Below are 15,373 nucleotides of genomic sequence, written 5' to 3'. Positions count from 1 at the left end.
TCAAAATACTAGTTTAAAAAAAAGAACACCATTGTCATTGATTATTTCACCTTGTCAGATCATAGGAGTGGGTGATGAAATTAGTAATAATACATATGTTTGGAAGAAATGAAATTAGACTAGGGATATCTTGAAGGATATTTAATAAATTTCAAAGAAAAAATATAGTAACCATGCCATAATAACAAAGATAAATTTTATACTCATAAGATTACCACCTATCCCAAGAATTCTTATACAGCATTTTATAGATAATATTATCTCCTTTTACTATATGAGAATTTTGACACAAAGAAGAAAAATAACTTTCAAAAGACCATGGAGACTATAAAATCTTAAAATGCAGTATTTCTGGTTTTGCATCTTATAAATAGTGCTTCTTCTCAATGAAAGGAGATTTGAAACTTCATAAATATAAAGTGACAAGATTAAACCATGAAGAGAGCACTGAATATTAAAGGAATTTAGAAAAACTATTTACAAAAAAAGCATTTATACATATGTACATTCACATTTCAACACAAAATTCACAAATATATTCACAAATACACATCATCATCATCATCAAATGAGGAGCTAATCATATGAAGAGATATTGAACTTGGTTTTCACTCTTTGAGGAAGTTATAATTGAATAAGAGAAACTGAAGAATCTTGTAAAGAGATGAATAACAATACAGGAAGCATGGGGCTATAAGAAGAGTGAGTCTTCAGGTGGGAAAGAAGGATGGACAGAAGGCTTCATAAAGGAGCTGTCCCTTTGGGTATTAGGAGAGAAGAGAGTAAGGGAAGGGATAAAGAAGAATGGATAAAGAAGAAAGAGATAAAGGAGAATAAATAAATTAGTGGTAGGAGAGAGAAGAAAGAGTAAAGGGTAGGGATGGGATGGAAGGAAGAGAGAAAAGGAAGGGAATAAGAATGAATGAACTTTCCCTATATATGCCCCATATGAAGATAATTAACATGGTTTTTTAGCTATTGTCCTTAAATTTTTTAAAGAAAATGAAAGCATATTCATGTGCATGTTATATATTTTGTATGACAAGTGTTATAGCAATATTAAAAAGGAATTGAAGGAAAATATGTAAAAATCAGTTTTGGTATTATAATTTCTGATAAAGTTAAAATATCAATTCCAATATGTTTACTTTAAAGAAAAGTATTTGCATACTTGTGAATTTAAGATGGCAAAGGATAAGCTAAAAAAATAAATAATTGTTCTGATTAAATACACCTAAATCTCACAACTCTGGCCTTTCTAAGCTATTTTTACTACACACAAGTGATATTCTTAGTAAAAACAAATCCTTAGACTATATGGAACTTTAAAGATTGTATTAACTTCTAAGTAGTTTAAGGAGGTCAAGGTGTTAATTTTAATAATTGCCTTTAGACAGTATTAGATTCAAATATAAACTTTTATCATTTTTATTCTTTATGAACATGATATATCCACTAGACAGGCTTAGTTTGAAACATCTTATCATCTAACGGTAAGAATAAAACACAGAGCTAGTAATCTCTGGGCCTCGTCCAAGCCTGTCTGAAACTTGTTATATTACTTTGAACAAGGCATTTCTTGTTACTGATACTGCCCTTAGTTTTTATGTTAAAAAAAAGACAGAATTGCTTGTGTCTCCTATGAGGTATTTGTGGAACTATTTAATAGTTTTGCTCTCCCAGAGCTTCTTAGAGGAACTATGAAGTGAAAGCTTTGTTACATTTATAATGGAAACAGTTTTTATTCCTGTGCCACAAATAGGTCTTTTGAGAAAAGAAGAATTCCAAGGTAAGGAAGAACTTGTCCTTTTTAATAAATTCTTTTTTTGTTCTTATTGTTGAGATTGTATCTCCCTATTCTGCCCATGTTGTAAGTATAGCTGCCACTTATAGGCCCAATCTCAGTATATTTTGCATGGAAGTTTTTACATGCTCTATTTTTCAACCCCTCTCAGGGATCAGCCTGGTAGCCTTTTGCTCCCAGGGCTCACAATATTGGTGTTGGTTACACTGCAGACAAACTATGGGCTTTGGCCCTTCTGGACCTCAAAATGCTTGAACTCTAGTAAGAAACCAGATTCAGCTGTTCTAGGAGCAGGGATGATAGACAGGCATTATCCAACCTCACTAAAAATCTATAATGTGTATTAAAATCCTAAATATAAAGTAAGCACATATAGGAAGATTAAATCAACTGTACTGTAGTGACCAGCCTAGAATTTTGCCATTGGAACACTGTGTGGCTTAAAGAGGACACAGATCTAGCTTAGTGAATACGTGGACAAATATTTTTGTGTGTGTGTGTGTGTGTGTGTGTGTGTGTGTGTGTGTGTGTGTGAAATGATCCAGTATTTATCCTGCTACTCTTCAGGAAATAGTGGGAGCATCAGAATAAATAGTGCTAGTAGAAAAAAGTGGTAAAAATCATTAGTAGTAAAAATGTAAAACTTTAGGGATCCTTTATTACCCAGAGAAAAAGATGCAAGATACTCCTCAGATAGGTTATATTTCAAGGGCTATTTAACTCTGAGTCACTCTTCTATACTCTTCTTACTGGGAAGCTCACTTGGAAATACTAACCCTCAAATAATCACCTCATGATCCTTAAATGGGGATGCTATATGTAGAATGAGAGATAAGTTTCTGGACATGTCCAATATAGAAATTTATTTCATTTGATTATGTATATTTTTTAAAAAGGAGTTCTCCCCTTTTCATTGTGAAGGGAAAAATGGCTAAATGAAAAAAAAATCAAGCAAATTGGCAGAAAAAATGAGGAACCAACCATCAATCTCTTCTGACATTGCAATGCTCATTTAATCTGATCTCTTTCTAAGCATCCTACCCTCTTTTTCTTAGTTATTTTCTTCCTACTTCCCTGTTGGAAAAGATGGATTTCTAATTCCCAACTGAGGATGTGTATATATTCTTCCACCTTTCAGTCAATTCAGAAGAGAGTAGAGTAAAAGCATTTCCAAATACCCTGCCTCAAATGTTCTTAATTATAAAAACACTTGAGAGCCATTTTTATGTGAGATCATTTCCCCCATCCTTCTTCTATCTTTCCCCTTCTCCCAGTATATTTTCTTTCTCAGCCTTCCAGTTTTCTTTTGGTATCATCCTAATGTAATAGATTTCTTCCTTGTGAATTTTCATTTTGGGATCTCTTTCAGGAGATAATTATTTCAATTTCTATTTTTGTCCTCTGATTCTAAGATATTGAGCAAATTTCAATTTTATAATTTCTTAAAATAAGATATTTAGGCTCTCTTTCAGATCATGGCTTTCATGTAGTCCAATAAATCATCATTTTTATCTTTCCTCAAACTATTTTCCATGTCAAATGCTTCTCTTATGAGATATTTAAATTTTCTTCTTTTTTTTCATTTTTTGTCTTTACATTATTGTTTCTTATTTTATGGAGTCATTAGCTTCCATCTGACCAAATCTAATTTTTAAGAAATTATTTTCTTCATTGAAGTTTTGTACCTCTTTGACCATTTTGTAAATTCTGATTTGTAAGGAATTATTTTCTTTAGTATTTTTTGTGTCTTATTTACCAGGGTCTTAAGTCTCTTTTCATATATATATATGTATATATGAAAAGGCCAGGGTCTTAATTCTCTTTTCATACACACACACACACACACACACACACACATATATATATATATATATATATGAAAAGGCCAGATTTGATATATATATGAAAAGGCCAGTTTCGATATATATATGAAAAGGCCAGATTTGAACCTAGGACCTCCTGTCTCTAGGCCTGACTCTCAATCCACTGAGCCACCCAGCTGCCTCCTCTTCTAGGAATTCTTGTTGGGTTTGTGTCCAATCTGCATTTTTTTATTTGAGGATTTGCGTGTGGATGTTTTCATGTTGTTATCTTCTTCTGAGTTTGTGTCTTGAGCTTCCCAGTCACTAGAATTGGTTTTTATGGTCAGGTTCCTTTTTTGTTGTTATTTGCTCATTTTTTTCAGCTTCTTTTTCAGCTTTTCCAAGATGGGGTTATACGAGAGACTGGGTCTGAACTCCAATCTTTATCCATGTAGAGCCCCTGTACTGTACTGACCATAATTCTGTACTGACCATAATTCCTCTCTGTCTTAGAACTTGGAACCTAGGACCCTGCTCCTTTGTGAATCTAAATGCTCCTCTCCACTTGGAACTAGATAATGAGTAAAGGCACTGACAAATAGTATCTGGTCTTGCATCTACTTCTAGCACAGAGTTCCCTTGGAATCTTTTTCTGACAAGTATTCAGTCCTCCTATTTTCTCATGGTTGTGAGAGCTCCCGGTACTATAGCTACCACCACTACTGTGTGTAAATGGAATTAGCTCATCCTCATTCATGGTTTAGACTCTAGCCATCAGAAATAATGTCACCCCACCCAACTTAGAATTAAGTGGGGAGGGGAAGATCAGTTACACACACGTGATAGTAAGTAACAAATCAAAAACAAGGGACTACCCTTTGGTCAGTCCAAAACAGTTTTGAGGCTGCCATTTGTCCACTTGAAATTGGTGGTGGATGTAGGAAGTGGCAAAAAGATACTCTTTTAAATATGATGGTAACTTCCTGTGGGGGGGGGGGGTTGGCGCTTTGAACTTGATGTTGAAGGATCTCTGGTGAGACTTCAGGCTGTTTCCCTTTGAATTGTCACGTGGGTAAGTTAGGCTGACTCTCTCTCTCTTCCCTTGGCGTTTCTTCTAGCCTTAAGGAGGCCTCTCTTATTGGAGGAGGCTGTGTGGCTAGAAGCCTTGTTTAATTAACCTCCGTGCCCCTCTGCTGGGGTCTCTAAATTCCACCTGGTTCAGGCCTCGGGTCTGGGCCAGAGTTTCTCTCTCTCAACTTTCCTATCTTCAACCTTCCTAATTGTAAATAAACCACCCTAAAATTCATCCTGACTTGGGTCTATTTTAATTTGAAATCGCATTAAGCGATTTCTGGCAACCATACCTAAATTATCTAGTTTCCCCTCTTACAACTGCCTTTTAGGTCCACAGCTGGTGTCATAGCCTCTGTGTTTCTGGCTAGTCCTTACTAGTCCTTACCTACCAGTGCCACATCTTTTCTTCTGACCTCCAAGTTGTTCTGAACAGGAAAAATGTCTCAACTTGACCTTTTGCTTGTTATGCTGCTTTAGAATCTAATCTGACATGTTATTTTAAAGTTGTTTAAAGGGGAAAGTTAGGAAAAGTCAGCTAGAATGCTCCCTTTATTCATCCATCTTGGTTCCACTTCTCCATCAGCCTTTTTCTGAAGTCAAGAAAGATTTATTTTTGAGGATGCAACACAAGAGACATGCCTTCCCTCTAAAACTTTATGTTTGAATACTTTGTATGTATTTGTATTTATTCACTTTATACTGCATATATTTATATGAATATTTGCAGTTTATTCCATTAAAGCATAAGGTACTTATGAGTAGAGATTATTTCATTCATTATACTTGTATTCCTAATACCTTGTACAGTGCCTGCACAAAGTTTGCCATTGATGAAAACAAGTTGATTGATTGATGTTTCTATTATCAACAGTCAACAAAGAAGAGAACAGTGGCAAGACAAGATCCCTGGGTGGCCGGAGCTAGAAAATGTGGGCTTTATTTAAATCTATACTAGTTTAGGGGCAGCTTTTAGTTAATAGTTCAAACACTACATATTTTAGCCCTCATATAACTAAACAAAAATTTATTAAGAACTTATGTGTGCTTTCAAAAATGATAAGATAAGGAGCTTGTATAAGATATATACTCAAATAATTATACTACAAAATAGAATTTAAGAATAAAACTCCACTAATGAAAACAGTAAAAACATTACTTATTAAAATCAGCTTATGTTCAACAGGGCCTTCCATTGAACCAAAACTAGGAGTTTTAAATTTCAGTTGGAAAGATTCCTTTTCCCTGAAATTGACAAAAGAGATTTTTATAGTTTTACATTGAATAAGGTTATCAGACAAATTTTTCAAGTACTATTGTAATATATAGAATGAGGAATGTATAATGTCATTAAATAACAAATAAATAATGGCAAGATAAAAATTACTTGATAACATGATTGACACAAATGATACATACCATGGCCTACAAATATGCATGTACATTCTTCTGCTTATATGTACATTAATAATCTAGAATAACTGAATAACTCTAAAGGTACCTTCCATTAGGCATCTCTGGTCTTTGCAGTATAGATTTTAGAGATTCTCTTCTTGCTTGGTTGGTTTCTTTATCCACATATAACACTACAAGAGAAAAAAAAACCTAGCAATCAAAAACCACTCAGAGATGTATGATAATACTTGGCCATTTCTGTATTTTTATAAATATTTATTTTTAAAGAGACACATGATAAAAGCAAGTTGTACTGTGTTATAGTATACTTGCAAAAAGAAAGCAGCTCTGGAAACCAGAATCAAATCTGAATAGTCATGTGATCTAATGTCATGTCACTGGCAGGTTTATGTGCGCACTGTCAGAAAAGATACAAGCAACATCTAAGTGTGCCACATTGCTGTCATTGCCTGTTAATGGCACTGGCAGTCATGGTGGTAAAAGCCAGCGGCCTTTATTGCTTTGTATTTGAGGGGATTTACTGCATTTTCTTGCGCCCAAGAAGTGAGTGATAATGATAATGTATGGCAGAGTGCTTGTCTTTTCTGACAGGCTCAGTAATTTAATCCTCCTCTCCTGCCACAACATGCAATAACAGAGGCATCTAGTGAACTAGGTTGAGGAAATCCAAGGCTGACGTTTACGGGGGATGGGAGGGGAACAACAACAACAACAACAAAAAAGGTTGGGGGAGGGGAACAAAGATTTTTTTGTGTTTAGGGATTTGTCTTCTCTTTTTTAAATAAACATTTTGCTTAAATGAGTTAAAGCCAGAGTAATCATGCTAGAATACTAGATATAGTGGCCAAACTAAAGTTTAACCAATATGATTAGGATGGATAAATTACTATTAATAATACTTATTCCCTCAGAAATTTGTAAAAGAAAAATAATTAAAAAGTGGCATTCTTTGGATTTTTGAACTTGATAATTTTTTACCTCAATTTAGAGTTCATTTCCCCCAGATAACTTTCAATCTGTCTTAGCCTTTAAAGACATTTTTCTGACACTATTTTGGAGGAAAAGGTTCCCCTCCAACCAAAGACATCAAATCAGAGATTACTTCTGATCAAAAGCATATGAACAGGTATATGCCAGGATAATTCTAAAGTCTGATCTCTCTGTTTTCTACTAGGAGAAAGTATACTTCATTACTGGGAACACTTTTTTCCTTTAGGCAATATAATTTTGATTCCAAAATGTGCTGCTATCTATCAGCTTCATGGTTCATGGAAGAAGAAAATGACAATCACTTAAAACATCCTGGCTAACCGAAGTTAAATAGCCTCAGTAGCATGTAAACAGCTTGTTTTTAAGATTGAGGAAATTATATACCTTTATGAATAAATGGGAAAGGAAAAAGAACTTCCAGAAAGCTATTTTACTAAAACATTTTGAGAAATAGTTGCAATACCTCAGCAAGGCCAAAATACAAAAGAGTAAGTAGGCTTACAAAAATTGTATCCCTAAATTAGTAACTAATATAAACTTGACAGGACTGAGCTACATGACTTCAAACTCTGCTTAGTATCCCTGAAAATGAATCAGTAAAGATTTAGGATTTATGATATTAATGGCATAAACAAGATGCCTATAGTTTATAATTCTGGCTTATTTGCTGGTTTCTGAGTTATTCTGGTCCCTTCCTTTGACTACTTTTGTCTCAGTATCTGATTTTTAAAATGGAAATAATATAAAAGGACAAATTTCAAAGGGTAACTAAAAAGGAATAGCTATTAAGAAAGAACAATAAGCAATGCCTATGGTTTCAAAATATTTTTTAAAAAGAAGTATGGAATTTTTATACAAATATGCTACTTATCCATTTATTATTTGACTATGCTATTTCCAAAAATATTCTGGACATTATTTTATTTCTTAATGTTATCTCACCAAGTACTAACTTTCAATTTTGGTTTACTGATTAATTAAATGGTTGACTATAACCTTTGAACACTTCAAGGTACTTAATTTTTTTTTTATGTCTTAATAGTCCATCAGAGGAATGTCATGTAGTTTAAGGACAAAAATTAAGCCAGTAATAAGAAGTTAATAAATCTAAGAATTGACATAAAATTTAAGGAAAAGTAATATTTTGCCAAATTGTCAGGTAGACTAATCAGCGTAAGTCAATACTTATACTTCTTTTCAATTGGCCAAGAGAATACAATTTTTTATTCAACACATATTGCCTTCTACTATGAGCCCAGACTTTCTTTGACTTTTATTTAAAAATGCATGCTCTCTTAGAAACTGAATGGTATCATCATCAGCCCTGGGATATTTTAAGTTCTATTAACTGTAATGCAGAAGGGAAGCAGAATGGCACTTCTCATACACTTTCATAAATCACTATCAATTGGACCAGATCACCCAATGAGAATTCTAACTCAGGCTCATAGTTCTAAGAACTATAATCAGCATGTTCTTATTGTCTATTTCCTGCTGATCTAGCTACTTAGGTCCTGATATACTGGTAGACAGTAATCATGTGTATCCAATTTTGGAAGTGATCAAAAGACTTTTCAAATGAGTTCTCCTTAAACTATAAGTTGACATAGCTCTTCCTTCTTTTCTCCACCTATACAATACATGCAGTCTAACTCTTCTACTTGTCTGAATTTTGAATAGGCTCACTATAACTAGATAATATTTCTTGGTTTATTTCACTCTGGAAGAGGGTGGGTCATATATACCCTTGTCATGATTAGATCATAACCCAATGAAGATCTCTAAGTTTTTCAATTCAACAAATTCCACAAAAAGTAATTAAGTGTTTCCTGTGTAGGAAGTATTATGCTAGAAACTGGTAACTGTAATACATAGATAAATATATTACAAAAGTGGCCTAGTTAGAAAGGTATATATCAAACTGCTATGTGAGGTCCCAAAGAGGAAAACTACTCACATGGGATGAGGGAAGTGTTCTTTGAGGAGGAGGTAGTATCTTAGTTGGCTTTTAAAAGAACAAGTGAGGGGGCAGAGCCAAGGTGGCGGATGAGACAGCTACTGGGCTAACTCTCTCAACATCCCCATGCATTTTGAATCATTTTAAATCATCTTTAAAATCATTTTGAATTTTGGAGCAGCAAAGCCAGCAAAAGATCAGGGTGAGACATTTTTCCCACCTAAGACAGCTTAGGAGGCTGGCAGGAGAGGTGACACTGGGGTGGGAGATGGCCCAGAGCACTTGCAGTGGTAACAGCAGTAGTGGGTCTTGGAAGTGGCTATGAGAGTGGCAGCAGCAGCTTCAGGAGCTTTCAGGCTAAAGAAAGTAAGGGAGTTAGATAACTGGTCAGAAAGAGATTACAGGAAACCATTTCTTGGCATTAGACACAGCTGGTGCTGACTGCCAATTCTATTGCCCATGTGCAGTTCTTGGTTATAGTTCCAAATCAGAGAGGAAAACATGTAGTTAGTCACAAAGGAGCTCTTGGTCACAGCTCTAGAACAAGATGAATACTATTGCTCTGGCTGCAGGAAAGCAGGGTCATAGATGCAGGGAATCAGGGGCCCTTTCTGGGTAAAAACCAGAGTACAGATCATGACAGCAGTGATGACACCTTTCCCCTCAACATACTTCCTTGGAAGCACCAAAAAACTTGAAGACCCTCAGAACTAGCTCTGAAAATAGCAGTACAAGAAAGCCTGAAGTTTGAAGAGTGCCTTCCCATCCCTAGTTGAGCAGAGCCCAACTTTAACATAAAGTTTAAATTCAACTTTAAATTTAAGTTTAATAAGTTGGCTGGAAAAAATAAGCAAATGACAAAAAAAGAATTTGGCTATAAATTGATACTCTAGCGGCAGGGAAGACCTGGACTCAAATTCAGAAGAACGCAACAATGTAAAAAAAGCTACAACCAAAGAGTCAAAGAAAATATTAATTGGACCCAATCCAAAAAGAATTCCTGAAAGAGTTAAAAAAGATAAGAGTTGTAGATGAAAAATGAGGAAAAGAAATGAGAGTGGTAGAAGAAAATTATGAAAAGAGAATTACCAGATTGGTAAAAGAAGCATAAAAATACTGAAGAAAATAACATCATAAAAACTAGAATTGGTCTTTTGGTAAAAAAAGAGGAACAAAAATTCACTGAAGAAAAGAATCTCTTAAAAAGGTTGGCCAAATAGAAAAAGAGGTAAGAAAGCTTACTGAGGAAAATAATTCCTCAAAAATTAGAATTGGACAAGTGGAAACTAATGATTTCATGAAACATCAAGAAACAATAAAACAAAGTCAAGAAAAAAAAAACCAGGGGAAAATGTGAAATATCTCACTGGAAAAACAACTGATAAAAAAATAAATTTGAAGAGAGTTAAATTTCAGAATTATTGAACTATCTGAAAGCCATGATTATAAAAGTCTAGATATCATATTTTAAGAAATTATAAAGGAAAACTACCCTGACACCTTAGATCTGGAGGGTAAATATAAATTGAAAGAATCCAATGATCACCTTCTGATAGATATTCTAAAATAAAAATTCCCAGGAATATTATAGGCAAATTTTAGAGCTCCCAGGTAAAGGAGAAAATATTGCAACTAATATTGTCAGAAAGAAGCAATTAAAATATCATGGAATGATAATTAATGTTGCATAGCACCTTCCACATATGGAATGATATTCCAGAAGGCAAAGAAGTTAGGATTAAAAACAAGAATAACTCACCCAACAAAACTAGTATAACTCTTCAGACAAAAAGAAAAAATTAGAGATTTAATGAAATAGAGGATTTTAAAGCACTATTGATAAAAGATTAGAAACTAGAATATAACAGTAAGTTGTTTATAAGAAAAATGCTTGAAACAGAAAGACACATATCTAGAGTTAAATAAGATCTCAGATAAAGCAAAAATAGATCTAATTAAAAGAGATAACTGAAAAACTACATTTTGATAAAAAGTACCACAGACAATTTTTATAGCAAATTTTTCTGATAAAGCCCTCATTCTCCAAATATATAGGGAATAGTCAAACTGATGAAAAATAAGCCATTTTCCAACTGATAAATTATCAAGGGAAATGCACAGGTATTTCAGAAAAATAAATCAATGCACAGGTAGTTTTCAGAAGAAGCAACCAAAACTATAATTATATGAAAAAATGCTTTAATTCACTTTTGAATGGAGAAATGCAAATGACAAATGTTAGAGGGGGTGAAGGAAAATAGGTACACTGTTGTGGAGTTGTGAATTGGTCCAACCATTCTAGAGGACAATTTATAACTAAGCCCAAAGAGCTATAAAACTGTGTGCCCTTTGATTCAGCAAAACCGCTACTAGGTCTGTAACCCTAAGAGATCAAAGGAAAAGGAAAAGGGTTGATACATACAAAAATATTTATAGCTGTTCTTTTTGGTGTGGCAAAGAATTGGAAATTGAGAGAATGTCCATTAGTTGGGGAATGATTGAACAAGTTGTGGAATATGATTGTGATGGAATACTTTTGTGCTGTAAGAAATGATGGGTAAATGGTTCCAGAAAAACAGAGCTAGGCATATGTGAACTGATGCAAAGTGAAGTGAGCAGAATAAGGGATCATTGTATAAAGTAACAGCAATATTGTAAAGATGATCAACTGTGAAAGCATTAGCTACTCTGATCAATACAATAATCCAAGAATGTTCTAAAGGACTCATGATGAAAAATGCTATCCATCTTCAGAGGAAGAATTATGAACTTTGAGTGTAAATTGAAGTATAATTTTCTAACTTTATTTTTGTTGCATTTTTGCGTGATATGGCTAATAAAGAATATGTTTTGTATGATTTCACATGTATAATTATGTTTATTGGCTGACTGACATTAGAGTGTAGGATGTGTTGGGGAAAGAGTAGGCCAACATAGAATCTGAAAAGGGAAATAATATAAAATAAGGCTGCAAAGGTAGGATGATGCTAGATTGTAGAGACCCTGGCAGATCAGGCAATGGAGTTTGAATTATTAGTTGGCAATAGGGAGCTGAAATTTCAAGAGGAAAATATACAACCCTCAAAAGATCAAAATTTAAAAAGTAAATTATGGGGAGAATTCTCCAGATTTAAAATCATTTATACAGATTACATTGTGCTAGACTTTTACTTTTATTTCAAAAGCAGGTTTCTAAAAAATTGCAAAAATTTATGAACAAATGTTTCACTTAGGTGATTTTAATTTGTTTATGATGTTAAAAGTTTCTCTGATTTATGCAGAAATGATATAATTCAGTATATACAATACTCTATCGATGACATAACAATGTACCTCCACTAAAAATTCTACTCGAGTGCCTCGTTGTGTTGTGAAGATGACCATAAGTTCTTGAAAGCCATGCCAGTGACTTTAATTCAACTTAATAAACTTTTGTTAATTACTAGGTGCTACTGTCTTAGGAATTGCAAACTCTAACAGTTCCTTAAAATTATAAGGGCTTTAAGTATGAGACCTAGCAATGGATGTTGTTAGTTGTTTCAGGATCAACCTTGAGTCTGGGGAAGGCTAAAGGTAGAAAGTTCACATGTAGAAATGAATTTTTTTGGCCATTCTAACTCATGAAATTACTGCACGTGTGCAATAAATGACATATCATATGTATATACGGTAAATAGCATATTTATGCACATATAAGAAACTGTCTTATTAATAAGGCATGGAGAAGTTGCAATTTGTATCAGTGGGGAGAGTATTCATACTGATGAAACTATGATATATGGAATATATCATGTACATGGATTTGTGCCCACAGTTGTGAAATAGCAAAATGCCATTTAAGACAATTTCACTGTAGGGCAATTTAATAATTTAATAAGTGACATATAATAGCATATATGATAAATGATGTATAATATCACACAAAACACGTTGCATACTGTAATATAATATTATACAAGTCTTTATGGGAATATTTGTGAAAAATAACTTCTCTGAAATACCTTTTTCTATTATTCTAATACTTTACCTTTCAGATTTCTTCTATCATTAGCTAAAGAATTCTAAATGTCTATATCTTCTTCATTTACATAGTTTAACTTCAATTTGTCCAAACGATCAACTGCTGAGTCCTCACTGACCAAAGTTTCGGATCTATATAAGTTTTATAAAAACTTAGATTTCATTAATCTTTTCTTACTCCTTACCATTGTCAATTCTACAGAAGGTTTATATTCAGTCAAGATAACATCCTTTAGACCTGCTATCATTAATCTTTTTTCTAAACCAGTTTCTTGCCTTTTCAGCACTCTCAGAGCAATATCTCCAAGAGCACTGAAATGTAAATGTTTTGTCCTTGCTACCAATGTCTATCAACTGAATCCAACCTTTGTTTTTTTTTTCACTGATAGTCTCTAAGTCTTAAGAACATATACTTCTTTGTAGAGAAAACTGGCATCACCAAATCTTAATGAACCTAAGGTACTGGCCTTAGCATACAATTCATTTTGTATTGTATAAGTAATAATGTTTATTCTGTTTCTGGTGGAAAATAAAACACTGCCAGATTCATCAAACCTCTCCACTGGCAAGGTGTTCATACAAAAGAATGTTTTTGTTATTGATTCTTCTTTAAGTTTACCATTTATATAAAAAAATCAGCCAAGGGATAAATTACTTTTATTATAGTTTAATGTAATTTGGAAAATGTAAAGCTACATTAAATTGGGCCTATAATTGAAGTAACAAATGCCAAAGGCATAGTAAATCATTACCCTGATTAGTCTGATTGTTTCCTATTAACTAAAGATAAGAAGATTCTTCTTGCATCAGAAAAGACAGAAAAATGACATTTAAAAATTAATATTTTCATAATGCTATTCCACTTTGGTAATAAATGAAATAATAACACTTTCAATAAGGAGGTATTTTACTAAAATTAATATTTCCTCAAATTTTCTGAGGCTTTCTTACATGAATTTTCCCCCAGATTTTATTTAGGAGACTATTACTAAGCTTCTAAGCTCAAAGTACATTTCTTTATTTTTCTTCTCAGGTAAATCTCATTTTTATTAAAGAAAATATTCAATTAACCTTGAATAGTTTATATAGTCAAATCTAATTAGGTAGGAATTGGGGATGGAGTAAAGCTATAGTAAACACTCTCTACTGAGTTCATTACTAACGTATTATTGGCTTTCTTCCTGACATCAAATAGTTGATTCATTATAAGTAACTACTCTTATAACACCAATTAGATGACCAAGTATCTTGAAACAACAAGCACATAAGAGAATAAAGTAACCACACGGGAATGATCTAAAATGTGGGACACAGAAGCACTTATGACAGAAACATTTCCAGAAAAAGATCTGCTTGTAAATTTAAGAACCTTTACATATTTTAATAGTGATCGAATAATCTAGAAGGCCACATGGTTGTTTTTCGACTGACAGTCAACGCAAACAAATTTAACTTTAAATCTGCTATCAGTTTAATCAAGTGGCTTACTATTAACCTGTGAAAATGATAAAAGACTTTGCCTTCTTTCTTAGATTTCTTTATTAAAATTTGTTTTCAGAATTTCAAGTATTATTTTGATGTATATCACTGTATAGACATGGAGTTTTGGCATTTGATGAAACTTAGATCTTGGAAACAATTATGCAAAAGCAAATGGACAGACCACTGGAAAGCAGCAATAAACTCTGAATTCTAGTCTTGGGTACACTGGATACACTGTTTTGCTTATGGATGGCCCTTATTCTTTTAGCCAGTCTAATTCTCAAGTAGTTAATAATGATTTCTGTGCACCTTAACAGAGTGTTATTTTGAGAGTAAGGGTGAAAGGGATGGAAGGTTATACAAGTTATTATCCTGATTATTTCTGAGAGGAGTAAACTGAGGCCATGAGAGTTTTAATGATCTCCTAGGGCAACACAATGAGCTAATGTCAGAAGCAAGGCCTTTCTACTTCTACATTACAGAACAGAGTGGCAAAACTGAGGGTTAAATTATGGCTCAGTGACAAGTGTCTTGACTTACAGAAGAGGTGCAATTTATGAGATTGGTATGATTAGAAATTTTAGTGCTCTCCTTAACAATAGCTAGCTGGTCTTACTCTACCCTAGGGCTTCAAATAAACTCTATAAGCATTTTTAGAATTAGTGCCATGGCAGTTTGACATCGAATTTTGGTATTTCATATTTGCCACACATGATCAGTTACTAGTCTCATAAATCTTTAGAGAAGTTGATTTATCTGAGTGTTTGCTTCATTTGGATTGGTCCAGGAAGCATTCAATGCATATATATATCTGGTAGCTTCAGCTTCAGA

The 15,373-nt window shown here is 33.5% G+C and overlaps 1 protein-coding gene across 1 annotated transcript in view; it reads right to left on the bottom strand.

Moving 5' to 3' along the window:
• Positions 1 to 15,373, bottom strand: part of RPGRIP1L (RPGRIP1 like) — a 123,274-nt gene that overhangs the window by 7,731 nt on the left and 100,170 nt on the right. The window contains exon 25 of the mRNA XM_044664143.1: positions 6,179 to 6,263. Within this exon, the coding sequence (XP_044520078.1) occupies positions 6,179 to 6,263 (85 nt within the window). The remainder of the gene's footprint in view (positions 1 to 6,178; positions 6,264 to 15,373) is intronic.

The sequence above is a fragment of the Gracilinanus agilis genome, chromosome 2 (assembly GCF_016433145.1).
Source record: "Gracilinanus agilis isolate LMUSP501 chromosome 2, AgileGrace, whole genome shotgun sequence".
NCBI classification, from domain to species: domain Eukaryota; kingdom Metazoa; phylum Chordata; class Mammalia; order Didelphimorphia; family Didelphidae; genus Gracilinanus; species Gracilinanus agilis.
Note: the sequence above shows the minus strand (reverse complement) of the source record. Positions and strands in the feature narration are given on the sequence as shown.